General features: G+C 37.3%; 1 protein-coding gene across 2 annotated transcripts in view; it reads right to left on the bottom strand.

Annotated features, from left to right (window-relative positions):
* The window catches only part of fancm (FA complementation group M), a 37,345-nt gene that overhangs the window by 8,459 nt on the left and 15,428 nt on the right, over window positions 1–13,458 (bottom strand). For both annotated transcript variants that reach the window (XM_041972260.1, XM_041972259.1), the window contains exons 5-13: window positions 10,078–10,209; window positions 9,472–9,604; window positions 9,148–9,240; window positions 8,848–8,952; window positions 8,204–8,376; window positions 7,123–7,329; window positions 6,762–7,002; window positions 6,507–6,655; window positions 5,985–6,146 (exon numbers count right to left, since the gene is read on the bottom strand). In XM_041972260.1, coding sequence (XP_041828194.1) covers window positions 5,985–6,146; window positions 6,507–6,655; window positions 6,762–7,002; window positions 7,123–7,329; window positions 8,204–8,376; window positions 8,848–8,952; window positions 9,148–9,240; window positions 9,472–9,604; window positions 10,078–10,209 — 1,395 coding nt within the window. The remainder of the gene's footprint in view (window positions 1–5,984; window positions 6,147–6,506; window positions 6,656–6,761; window positions 7,003–7,122; window positions 7,330–8,203; window positions 8,377–8,847; window positions 8,953–9,147; window positions 9,241–9,471; window positions 9,605–10,077; window positions 10,210–13,458) is intronic.

The raw sequence follows: 13,458 nt of genomic DNA, 5'->3' as shown, positions 1-13,458 counted from the left end.
TTTCATAATATACATATAATAGATTAGCTAAAGCTCATGGTAATTTTTAAACTGGTTTTTAGCCTTCTCTCTTACATAGTTTTTCAAATCCTTAAATCTTTAACGGTGCCATGTGGGAACAGATTATGAAGTTTTGTGTTTGATTTTGTAAACCGTTAAACTATTTGCCCATAATCATAATCATTTTCTACTTGTTTCACTTTGTGTCACCATTAAGACTTGTAAAACTGTCTCCATCCAAACAGGTTTTGTATATCTGAAAACATAAAAAAATATCTATCTATATCTATCTATCTATATCTATCTATATATATATATATATATATATATATATTTACAGTTTCCCTGTTCTCGGGTTAAAAACAGAACTAAAATCAAATTAAATTCATTGGATTCTGTTTTTTTTGTTTCCATTTTAGAGCATTAACTCACTTTGAAACACAGTCATGTGAAACTGGAAGGTTTTGTTGAAAGAATGGGATTCTGACATTTTAGAGGAAACCTAAATCAACAAGTTGAGGTGGGGCTTGAAGGACCATCGCACACCTACAGGCAATATATCCATGAGAAAAAACAGAGAGTAAGAAGCAGCTGTTTGTCTAAAAGAAAAAAAATGTAAAAAACTTTAATGAATTATCACAATGCCCAAAATTATATTAAATACCCCAAAATATGTGGACTCCAACACTTTTACTGATCAACATGTTTCCCCTAAAGATACTGGCCTAAAAATATCCTTGCAAAGTATCATAATGTATCTGAGGAATGATAAGGATAAATAATCTTAAAAGCATTACTTTAAAAGGAATAAATCACCCTTGTACCTTGAAGGAATCCATTATCTAATCCCTCCCTTGAAGACAAATATGCACCTTCTAACATAATCCTTTATCAACAGTTTGCTGATGAAATTTGATGAACAGAATTTGATTCACACCAGATTAACCTAAACCCCAGGTGCTCAATCAATTAATGATCAGATTATGTCTGTAGATCTAAAATATGGCAGACCAAAAATAACCTTGATGATCACACGGTCCATGTCGTTTCAGACTGCATGTTGGAAGGAGCAGCAACGTGGAAACTCCTGTCTGCCGATTATCTCATTTCACCACAATAATCATATGAATTTGATGCCCATGAGCACACACAAAGAATACATCATCTGTATTAATCGGTTTGCAAGAAATGGAATTTCCAAACAAGTGCTGGAGTTATTTTCTTCTTAAAGTAACTCAACAACCAACTTCAGCTTTTCAAATTTAAATGTTTTTCAGCAGCATTTTTTCATTTTAGCAGCAAATCTGCAACATTTATACACAACAGATATTACTGACTGCAAACAGTATTAATTTGAACATATATTTACATTCTTTTGGCCTTAGGAGATGAATAAGTTCATACTGAACATCCAAAAGCTATTTCTGATGCCAGCTAAAGATACTAAATAAGCAAAAAAGTTGACATGATCCCATCAACAGTGACGTACTTGATTCCAACCTATCCTGTTAACAAGTGCATTCAGCATAGTTCACATGCTAAGGAAATAATTAGAAAATGTAGCCTCTAAAGTCATTAGCTCTCTTTAGTTCTTTTCACAGAATTTAAAGTTTCTTTTATTTAATCTATTTTCCTCTGTTTTTTTTATTTCCTACTCTCTTCTTTTCAGTCCAGGATGTTTTACATCTGGGTCATCACAGCCTGACCTACTTCCAGCTTACTGGCTTTATGTAACAGTTCAGAGAACTGTTACATAATCTCAGGCAAAGAGGCCTGCGTGCTTGCCCTGTGTCTCGTCATTGTAAAGACACGGTGTGATTTTTAAAAGACAGAAAGAAAAGAAAAATAAGCAGAACTGTGTTAGAAAATGGGTACAAAAAGCAGTAATTTGGGAAAGTGATGTGTGGGGTAGAGATTTTAAAATAATAATGATTTTTCATGTAGGACGTTTATTTTTCAGGCTGTCTCTGACATTTTATAGGAAGGACAAAAAAGCAAAGGGTCAGGAGGTCTATTCTAATTCAGATAAAGCAAGTAAGCCACAGCTTGGTTTATCCATCAGTCAGGATGAAAGCAGAACGAGGGAAAGGTTGCTTTTGTGTCGACGTGTTGAGCGTTTTTCAATAAGTTCGGAACATAAGCACTAAATTTAGTCAATGCTATTAAATGTTGTAAAACTGCTCATGAGACAAGATAAAGACACTGCTAGAGCAGTAAATATGGTATGGTTTGTGGACTTTAAATAATAAAGTGGCGCAAATAAGTTATTGAGAGTAAATGTGTGTGTTGTTTGGCTTGTGTGACAGCGGAAATAAATTCTGCAGTGACTGTTTTCACAGGGATTTTACTCTTGGTCCTTTCTCAAGAATTGTTTGTCCTTCTGAATACAGATTTTAATTCAATTTGGTGAGGAACAGATCAGCCTTTGGTACAGATCCAGATCCTTCCAGGAATTTTTCATTAAATTTTTTACCATAACTAGATTAGGTTTTTTCTTTTTTTTAAAAGTAATTTCCCTCAAACGACAGCACCTACTTTCTGAAACTGAGAAAACGAATCTGCCAAACAACTGTGTGACAAAAACAGTAAAGTATGATTAGCAATTACTACAAAGACATCACCTTAGTTGGTGAAACAGAAAAGAAAAGAGATGCATGCATATTTAATTCAGTACTTTGTAATGCCACCTTCTCCAGCTGCAAGTCTCTCCGAGAGTCTCTCTCATGAGCTTGGCACAACCAGCTACACTGGGATTTTTGCCCATTCTTCAAAGCAAAAGTGCTCCAGCTCTTTCAAACTGGGTGGGATCCATCGGTGTACACCAGTCTTTAAGTCATGGCACGGATTATCAACTGGAGCAAGAGCAATGGCTCTTTTCCAGTGACTTTTCCATTAATCCCAGTGGAGTGTATGGCTTATAGTGGTTCAACAGACAGAAACAGCAGTCTTTGCTGCTGGAGTTTTCAGCTCCTTCAGGGTCACTTTTAGTCTCTTTGTTACCTTTCTGATTAAGGTTTGTTGTTGTGGCGTAATTAGGAGGTTGTTCCCAACATTTTCTTATGTGCCTTATGTCTAAATTAAGAGGCTAAAATCAATATTGTCATAATAGCATGTACTGAATGCTTGCATAACCACAATGTGACAGTCTGAAATGGGTCATTGTGATTAACCTTCATTAATCTCACTTGCAAGTCTACTGATTTTCCTCACTCACAGCACTCCCGAAGTGTCTTTTTCAGCTGCAGCAATGTACACCAACTAATTAGCTTCAAAGTGAACAGATGCCATTTGAAAACAGCAGAGTGCTAGAGGGCTAAGCAGCAAAACATCCAGAAATTTTCCTTAGAAACCGGTTCAGATCAAAGCAACGGAGAAAAAAAAAAGAAGTGAATATTGGGCTGAATTTAAAGCTTTGGTGATGTGAATGCTTGTTTACGCCATCTCTGTGCAGCCTTTAGCTGACCAAGGAGGAAGAAAAAAAGAATTGCAGGTTTATTTATTGTTGTAAGAGTTAACTGTTACAGCACAGATTTATTTATTTTTTTCCTTCTGGAGGTTAAATGATAGTGTATTGTCATGTTTGTAAGGCAGGGATTAAATGTATGGGAAATACGCAATGTTCTCTGGTTATCTCACGACCTGAATTTGTCAACAGAAGCACAGAAAACGCTTGCTGTCAACTCACCCTGTAATCCTGTTTTTGCTTTTACAGGTGGGATCAATTTCTCCACCTTAAATGCAGAAGACTTACAGCGAGGAAAAACATGGGTAATGAGAGCCCACTTTACTCTAATCTCTGACCCAGTTGCAGGTATCTGGCCAAATTCAGGAGTCTAGTCAATGGCGATTTTTATAAAAGAGCAGATGGTGAGATGAGGGATACTGGCATGTTCCTAAAAAATAGATATTGGTGATAAGATATGTAATGGAAGAATAATGGCTACATGTAAGCAAGGTCAGTCTGACATTAAGTGAATAACTGTGTGCTCAAACTACCTGTCTGATACTAATAAGTAAAACACACCAAAACAAAACTGCCTTTTTTGGGGATGTTACAGCTTCCATCCTCTTTCATTAGATCATCTCTGAATTCAATATAAAGACTGTTGTGTCACTACAAGAGCTGATAACCTCACTGTAGAACAGATGAAGTCACCAGTTCAATGAGGTCGTTGTCAGTTAGCAGCTAAAACCATTTATCCAGCTCAATCAAAAAGCATCCCTCTTTCTTTTTTGTTCGCAGCTGTCATTCGAAGGAACAAAACTGCTAACCACACAATGAATATTATGACTAAGTGGTGTATATTATAAGCCCCCTCTTTCACAAAGGCACTGATATTTTTTAAATAAATCTAACGGGTTCTTGTTTTACACTTCCATGATTTTTATGTGACATTTAGCTTTTTTAACAGAATAACAGGCATACGTGTAACCAGCACAGATCATCGGCCTCACAGGAAGGATGGAAAAAAATATTAATCCAGTAGCTGAAGTGGTTTAAGTGCTGTTTTAAAGAAAAATCTAACTATTTATTTTCTTTTCCTTAAATCTATTATAAGTAAGTGAATATACCACAGCCCAGAAACACATAGATGATTATTTCTTTTTAAAATTAATGCCACAATGGAGCCTGTTTATCATGCAAGGAATTTGTCTTCCACGTCAAAACGATAAATTTAGTAACTCAAAACAAACCACAGTTGTATATTCACAAGAAACTCAGCTGACTCCTCTCAGCCTTGTGCGTTTATAAAGTTGGGTTTTCCTTTGGGTAAATGCAGACTACTGTCTTTCTATTATGAAACCAAGCTGGATTTATGCAAGATGTTTAGAGTCATTTTATGAAACCATTTTCCCATTACTAAGAACCTAGTTTTTGCACTGTGTTTGCCCCCTTTAGCATTTTTCCTTTATTGTTGCATTAGAACAAAGAATGTCAAACAAAAGAGTCCAAATTGCTCAAGCAGCAAAAAATAAAAAAAGCAAAAACTTAAAAAGAACTTAAAATGAAATTTTTATGTCTAAAAATTAAAAACCACCTACCTGCCACTTACGTAGCTTCATTAAATTGACCTGTGTGCAATGTAAGTGTCTCACAATCTTAGTTTACACCTGTTTACACCTGTGGAGTCTGTAACACCAGAGACAGAACCAAGCAAGCTGCACAGGAAAACAGGAGCTCTTCCAACAGATCAGGGACAAAGCTTTGCAGAAGCTCGGTTTACCGTTACCCTGGAAGAGATGCAAAACTCCATAGCAGAGACTGGAGCAGCTGTCTATAGGACCACTGTAAGCTAAACACTCCACAAAGCTAGCATTATCGAAAATAGATTAAATAAATAAATAAATAAAAACATATTTGGAGTTTGCCAAGGTACTCTAGTCAGCTGAGGAGGAAGCTAAACGTTTTGTCCATCAAGAAAAAAACACTGCATATGGCTAAAAAAAAAAAAAAAATCATAACCACAATCACCATAGAGAAGCATAGTGGAGGCAGCATCATGCTGTGGGAATTTTTTTCAAGTAATGTTGATAAATGCTGTTTCAGTTCACAGCATAAGTGAGGCTGAGACAAAAGTTCAGTTTTCATAATGACAATGATCCAAAACATGCTGCCAAAAGTATCACTCAAGTGATTTAAATAGGAAACAAAGTCAAAGTCCTGACTTCAATACAACCGAAAGCTGTTTTATACCTTTGCATGGGTATCTATGTGGATCGATCTCAGCCCAGCAGCACAGATTACTATTTTCCCAACTACGATGAATAGGTATGCAATCCTTTAAAGCTCTCCAAGGTTGTTTTGTTGTTGTTTAACTGCTTAAAAGCTAGCCTTTGACAGAGCGCCCCCCAAAAAAAAACAAAAATATGATTTAAAGACTGCGTTACATCAACAGATTCCATCCAGCACCAAAAGAGACTAAGTAGTTTTGCCCTTTGATTGTAAAACTAAATCATTATACATGAACTGTTCTTTTGCTTACCTCATTTTCCTCTTTCATGCCATCTATGAGCTCCATCACTTTAATGAAGTGGTTGCAGCGGAGAGAATGATCAACAGCATGGGTGGAAAGTGCTTTGTGCTGCCAGTGTCTCCATTCCCACAACGACAGCTCTCTGCATGGCCTGTCTTTTAAAATTTCCTCCTGTCACAAAGAAATGAAGTATTCACTGAAAAGAAATCAAAATAGGTATGCAAGACAGAAATGCATAACACATGAACAAATTTCCAACCACTGGCAGAAGGATTTTTCACATTCAATCATGGCATCCCCACACAACCATCATAGCCCATCTACAGTCTCATAAACCAAACAGATCTAATCCAAATAGGAATTCTGTGTTGTGTTATGGTTGCACTTCATTTTATGAAAGTAGAGAATAAACAGGCATACATTCCAGATCATATTCCATAATTGAGAAATGTCAAAGCTCTCTATTAAATACTTGTGAGGTCTGCATGAGCAAGAAAGAAACAAAGTGAAAGTTAACAAAAAAAAAAAAACCTGAGGTGTGGTATCATTGGGTATTGACAAAAATTGGGACTTCCTCAAGACTGGATGAGCCTCATGTTCTTCCAGCTTCATGGTAGATGCCCACAGGGAATATTCCGTGCTGCTCAGAAAGCCATCAGATGTTGTGCTGCGCTGTTGAACTGATTACATAAACAATTTCAAACCCATGTTTGGAAACCCAAGTTTACATTATCAGATAGGAAAACTGCATTATTCTAACCAGTCAAATTCTGTTTCATCACTCACTCAGGTTTTGAGGATGGATGAGTGAAGCCCGTCCCTCAGAGTGGGACCGCCGTCCCCTGATAGACCTCCTGTTGCTCTCTCTGTGATCAAACTGTCCACATGTAATGTGCATCTTATGAAGGGTGGGGTTCACCCCCTCAGGCAGCATGCGGGGACTGTTGGGGTACATGTGGAACCCGCTTTTGTTGCCAGTGATGAACCTGTGCACGCTGCGCTTATTGCTCTGGCTTTGGTTGTAGGTCTGCAAACAAGAAGACCTTAGATTTTAATATAGATGCCTTTATGGAGCTGTGTGGGGTTTGGTTTGAAAAATGTTAGGTGCATTTAGTTTTGCAGATTCAGGTCATTACAGAATACTCACCTTCTCCTCCCGGCCTTCAGCCAAAATGACTACAATGCGCCCCTGCCGCTTACGGCCAGTACGTCCCATTCGCTGCACAAGGCGGATGGGATTTTTCTGTGCATCAAAGCAAACGATGAGGTCCACCTCTCCGATATCAAGCCCTTCTTCCCCCACACAGGTCGACACCAGTGTGTTGAAGCCTCCCTGTCGGAACCTCTGCACCACCTGCAACACAAGTGAAAAGTAGAAAGAGAGGATAGCTAAATGGTGAGAGCATTAAATTATTTCCATCTTATGTTGTCTTCATGAACTCTTAACCAAGAGACTATTGACTGTGACTGTACACAATCAATATATTATGTGGATATGCAACTGCAAACCTCTTACAAATTATAAAAGCATGTATTTTCAGCCCTGTCTGGAGAGATTAGTGTGAGTGCAAAGATAAGTGATGGAATCCATGTACAGACACACTAACATGACCCTCACTGCCCACCATACATAGCATGACATCAGTGGATAAAATCAGAGCAGCTTATTAGTGCTGGGTGTTTTCTATGCCACAGTATCTGTTTGTGTCTTTATGACAGGAAAAAGAGCAATAAAGTAATTTGAATATGGTGTTTCATTACTTTAATACCAAGCTGATGAAGTTATGTGATAACACTCAGCAAATATATTAGCCGGTTAAGAAAATAACACATTTTTTCTGCTGCAAAAGGAAAATAAACATTGTTGCTGTAACATGTTTCTTGTTTTTTTCAACTCCAACACTTACAGCTCCTTTTTATACACCACAGAGCTGGACAAGCTGTGTTAAAATCCTTCAGGTGTTTGTTAAAAACTAGTCATAATGTGCCACTAAACCGAGTACAAATTATTGTATGCCAATACAATTACTTTTTTTTTAATTATACATTTAATAATTTGAATAATTTATGTCTTTATGGCACTTTCTAAGTTTTGGGATTTCATCATTAGCCGTTGCTTAGCAGCCAAGGATCTACATTTAATCCCCTACCTTGAGTAGAATTGATGCCAACTTTTGTGTGCATGGGAGACTTTACCCAAAGTGTCATCAGGAAGAAACACTTTTTACCTCCAGTTGCTCCTTTTGGGTAAAGCCTTTGACGCCCTTCCTAGCCGAGGCTTGGCCCATAAAAGTCATGACTCTAATCAGCGGGCTGTGGCGGTTCAACATGGCCGCAATCTCCTGTACGCTTTCCCGAAATGACGAAAAGATCATCACACGTGTGGTAACACCCTGAGGACCTGAACAGCAAAATTAATCAGACAAAGAAGAAGAAAAAAAATTAAAATTCCTTTAGTAACCATGAGCTGAATTCCAACAAGCTGAAGCACAGTAGGCCATTCATGCACATGCTGGAATGCTTTGTTCCATGATTATCTCCAAATAAACTAACAAATAAACAGACATATCTTTAAAAATTTGTTTTGCCTTCAGGTTACTGCTTCGGCTTATTTATGAGACCATATTTTTCTGTAGACAAGTGTAATTTTAAACATCTTATGGACATTGGCACTGGGTTACGTAGTCTTTTTTGTAATAACCCATTATCCTCTGATAATTAAACTTGATGCAAGCATTTGATCAAACAACTCAAAATGAATGTGAGATGCCTTCTCATGTAGCTGTGAGAGACTGGTAGACTTGAGCTTTGAGTTAGAACAATCATTACAAACATGAGTCACAGCATAGCGCTACTATAATAAGAAATTCACCATTATTGCCTGCTGAGCTTTCAGCCCACACTCTGAAGTGCTGCAGCACCACCTCCTCCAGTTTCTCCAGTTTGGGGTGACTGTAAATGAATGGTTCATCAGGACCTAGAAATAGTCATAACAGAGGATGCTGGTTTAAACAGAGGCAGTGCGACTTTTGCACTATAAAAAGAAAGTTTATTTCTGTATTGCACTTTTATTCATAAAGAGGAGAAATGATAGCTGCACTGGGTAGCTGAAAGACTGATGCGATAATATTCTGTAACACATTCAGATTTAGTTATGAATGAACTTGTGTACCAGTAGGCGGCTTCACAAACATTGCCTCCATCTCAAGGTAAAGGTCCATGAACGTGGGAGTCCTATGCAGTTCGTTCTTGGCTCTGGACATCTCTGAGCAAACCAAAACATATTTTGTTTACATCCTACAGTTACTTTCAAAGACATATTGGTATTATTCATTACATCCATGGCCACTATCAGATAATCTGATGTATGGGAAAATGTAGCTGAAGTACGGTTGAAATATGCAAATAGGGGCATGTGGCGAATAAATGTTCTCCGATTCAAGAAAGGTTAAAGGGCAATAAAAGACACTGAAACACTGGAGGTAAGGAGACTGACCTCTGGATCCGTCCATGATTCCCTGGAAGTAAACAAAGAGTGATCTGAGGCCCATTTGCATCAGCAGCTCGTAGCCATGGTACAGACTGATGCAAAGGGCAAAGTCACCCTCCAGCATCCCTTGCTGCGGACCCTGAAGTGAGAATGATGACATGTGAGTCCATGGGATCAAATTGAAATCAATCATAAGAATGTGATTAACAATATTACACATGACTGAAAAGTATTTGGTAACTTTAATGTTTGAGCATTTAGTGGTCAAAAGATAAAGTGCAGCTGCAAAGGTGTGCAACAGTTTTAATTGATCTAAGATCAAAGATATTATATATTTGATTGGTTTGTTGATGCTGAAGTTTGTCTGTAAGTAAAATTAAGTAAAAACTATCCAAATCTCATGAAAGCTGGTGGAGATTTGAAAAATGGGCAAAGACAAAACTCACTGAAATTACTTAGATTAAAATAAAGAAATAGAGCAGGAATGTACATAAGTTACTATATACTTTTAGTTTTGAGGCTCCCTATGTCGTAGAACAGAGCGCTATTGATCACAAAATGTTGGTTATCATATTATGGGGGAAACCAATGCAACAACACAAGAGTCCATGCCTTGATGTATGGTGGCGGGTTCTTGCGGAATTGATCCCTGGCAAGAATGAGCTGGTATTTGCTGAGAGTCCGCAGGTCCTTGTGGGCCATAACCCGGTTCTGAACAAGACGAGACATGAACTTCTCCAGCACCTGGAAAGATGAATAACAAACACATACTGTATATAGGTCATCAATAAGAGGTTATTTCCTCTGATTTGGTAGCACTGTGCCAGTACACATACACACACTACCATGTAACATTAGACCATTTCAAAAGGATACAGGTGTTATTCTTAAAATAAAAAAAAATAAATAAATAGCAGACTAGTGCAAACCGAATGAAAGTGTTACATCTTAATAACACTAAATTGTACTGAACCTTTCCCCTGTCCTCGTTTCAACAAAATAGGAAAATAGATGGAAGTGGTCTATTCATCTTTACAATTGCAGAGGAAGAGTCATTATAATTTCTATTTCATCTGGCTGGAACTGTTGCTCCTCAGACTAAGCAGAATAAAAGACTGTCCTGAAAGAAAAATTGGGTTTTCCATTGGAGTGAAGCGGTGTATAAAAGTGAAGTTTTTTTAACAGATGACAAGCAATTTACTTGCTCTGGGTCCATTCAAGCATCACAAAAAGAGATTAAAATTGCGAGAAAAACTATTTACACTGATGAATCAGTAGAAAGAAACTGAAAGAATAGAGAGAAATTGGGTTTTTCAGCAAAGATCTGCAGTTATTAATGCATGTTCACATGAGTCTATGGAAAAAGGAACTGTTTGTATTCTGTCTGTGTGTAGCAGCCTCAATGGATACTTATATGACAACCAATTTAGCTATTACTGCTAGGACTAAAAGGGATAAAAAAAAAATCAGGAGAAAAGAAACAACAATATTAAAAATGAAGAGCTCACTTTTGCTTAAAATCAGCTGAGTATTTGCCCTATTTTCTCCAAATCACCGCCTGCTTCTCTGAAGTGAAATATGAGTGGGCTTCGAATGGCTTATGAAGACAAAAGCAAAGGGTTAAATAACAACCTTTAATTCCACTGACCTTTCAGAAAACAAAAAAACAGCTGGCTCTAAATGTTTTTTCATCAGCGTAAGAAGGCCAGACCATCTGGTTCGTTTGAGCTTCATAATAACACATGACAAAGTTTAAACACAACAAATGCCTCTCTAAAGTTATTATTGACAGAATATATGATGGTTCTTCAGTTTGTTTAATTTTGGCAGCATGCATTAGAAGTAACGCTATGATTATTGTAACAAGATGGACATGAGAATAACTGGAGCAAAGAGATTTTTTTCTACCACTAACTTATCTGTTATTGAGAAGGGTAAAAAGATTTTCACCATACAAAACTGGTATAACAGCTGGTACAAAAAGCTACTGGAAAAGCGCAATAACAAAAATTTAGTGTAGTGAAACAAGCATTTAAAAGATAAATGACTTTGGACTTTACACTGACTTTCATTTCATTGCACAAACATGGGTCTAAATGAAGATATTTCATGCTTTGTCTTGCCAATTTCAGTCCATTTGTTAATATTCACCCATTTACACCTATACATTAAAAATAAATGGGTAGGTGTGTCCAAACTTTTCACAGATACTGAATGCCAATTGAATTTTTTAACATGTTGCAAAACTACATTTTGCAAGTCCAGATGAATGCCCACTTGCAAATTAGTCTGGAGCATCTCAGTTCACTTTTGACCTATCCAAAGACAATCCAAAATTCCTCTTGGCAGAATTTGACAGCTTCATAAGAAAATGTGTGGCATAATGTACCAAGTGGTTGCTTCAGTTATGCTTATCTGCATTATCATGCAATACCATAATGGTTGTGATTAGTCTGACTTAGCCAAGGCCTGGTGGAAATCTGTCTGAACAGGTGTGGAGGCAGGAACATTAAATTGGCTCTCAGATTCATATGCTGTTGTGACACTTCCACAGAACCACTACACTTCACGTATCGAGAATTAAGGGCAGGTGAGAACAGCTAATTGATATCTGTAAACAGTCCGATTTCAACATCAGACCTAAACATGTCAAAGGCTGATTTCGCAAACGCTGACATGGGATGACAAAAATAATCATTCTAACAGGTGTTGTCAAAAAAAAAATCAATACTTAAATAATAATCTACAAATCAAATTTAGTATTGAGTTAAGATATCAATAAGCATGGGTATCAATACGTTTTTGGCAAAAGGTTTTTACAGAGAACTCTTCAAGCTCCCTATTTCTTTTTACAAGAGTGCTATTTTTGCTGCCTCATACAGCCACTGCATGGTTAGAGTCCTCTGACCCCCCCAGCTCTCTGTAGACGGTTGACAGACAGGTGGAGCCCAATGTGGAAATACGTACACGGTGGTCAGGTCCAGATTATGAGATTACACAGAACCAGATTAGTGAGGTCACTGTTTTTGCCTTGTTGGGAAGTGGAACAAAACAAGAAAATGTGCAAAAAGAAAACTGTGTAACACTTTAACTGCTATTCCAGTAAAGTGGTGACCATTTTGATTTAAACCTGTATCATCATTCCCTCCACCACTTGCTCTCACTTGCAGCAATCTGTTTTGGCATTTGGCTATCAGTTCTGTTCAAAATGTAAGAGCCAATAATTGTAAACAGTTGTTTTATAAAGTAAGAACAAAGATACACTAAATAAAACAAATCCTTCAACAGTTTATGCTTGTTATTAAAGTTTTTCCATTAGATAGTATGAACTTAATTGAGTGTTTAAGTTCCTCTAAAATACAGTTATAAAAATAAAACATATTTGGCTTTTAATTAAAATGCTGACAATGAGCCAGTTTCTGATTTAGGAATGAGTAAAATTAGTATGTTTTCACAAACACTTTTCAGCAAGGTTGATTAAAACAAAGAGGAAAAGAAAGGTAACGAATGGAGACAGGCCAAATAACCATTTAGAAGACAGACTGAGCATGCTCAGTCTTGCAAAGCAGTTGATTGGCTAAGGCTCGTTGAGCTAAGTGAGGAGAGGAATGAGGGGAAAAAGCCTGTCTCTTGCAGCTATTAATAACAAGCCTATGCTAAGCTCAACTCTCACACCTGCGTGTCAACAATGGGATAGACTTCGTGTTGTGCCAGCATTGTAAAGCTTGCCTTTAAAAAATCACAGAAATTTGTAAATGTCATAAGTTTAAGTTGGTTTGCTCAAATGAGTAAAAGTAGGTCCAAATTGTGAAAATCAATCATACTGTTGCTGCAAAGGTGCTGTTGTGACTTAAATTGCAGAATTAGTTTGGCTGTGACCATTTATAATGAATACACATGAAAGCAATTACTGAGAAAACCCATTGGTAGTAGATACAGCCACGGAGGGGGCCCTTGAGGTCCACCTCCTTGTAGTGTGTTGTCAGTGTGTGT

The sequence above is a fragment of the Melanotaenia boesemani genome, chromosome 20, assembly GCF_017639745.1.
Source record: "Melanotaenia boesemani isolate fMelBoe1 chromosome 20, fMelBoe1.pri, whole genome shotgun sequence".
Lineage (NCBI taxonomy): Eukaryota > Metazoa > Chordata > Actinopteri > Atheriniformes > Melanotaeniidae > Melanotaenia > Melanotaenia boesemani.
This window is presented reverse-complemented; position numbering and strand designations above follow the sequence as displayed.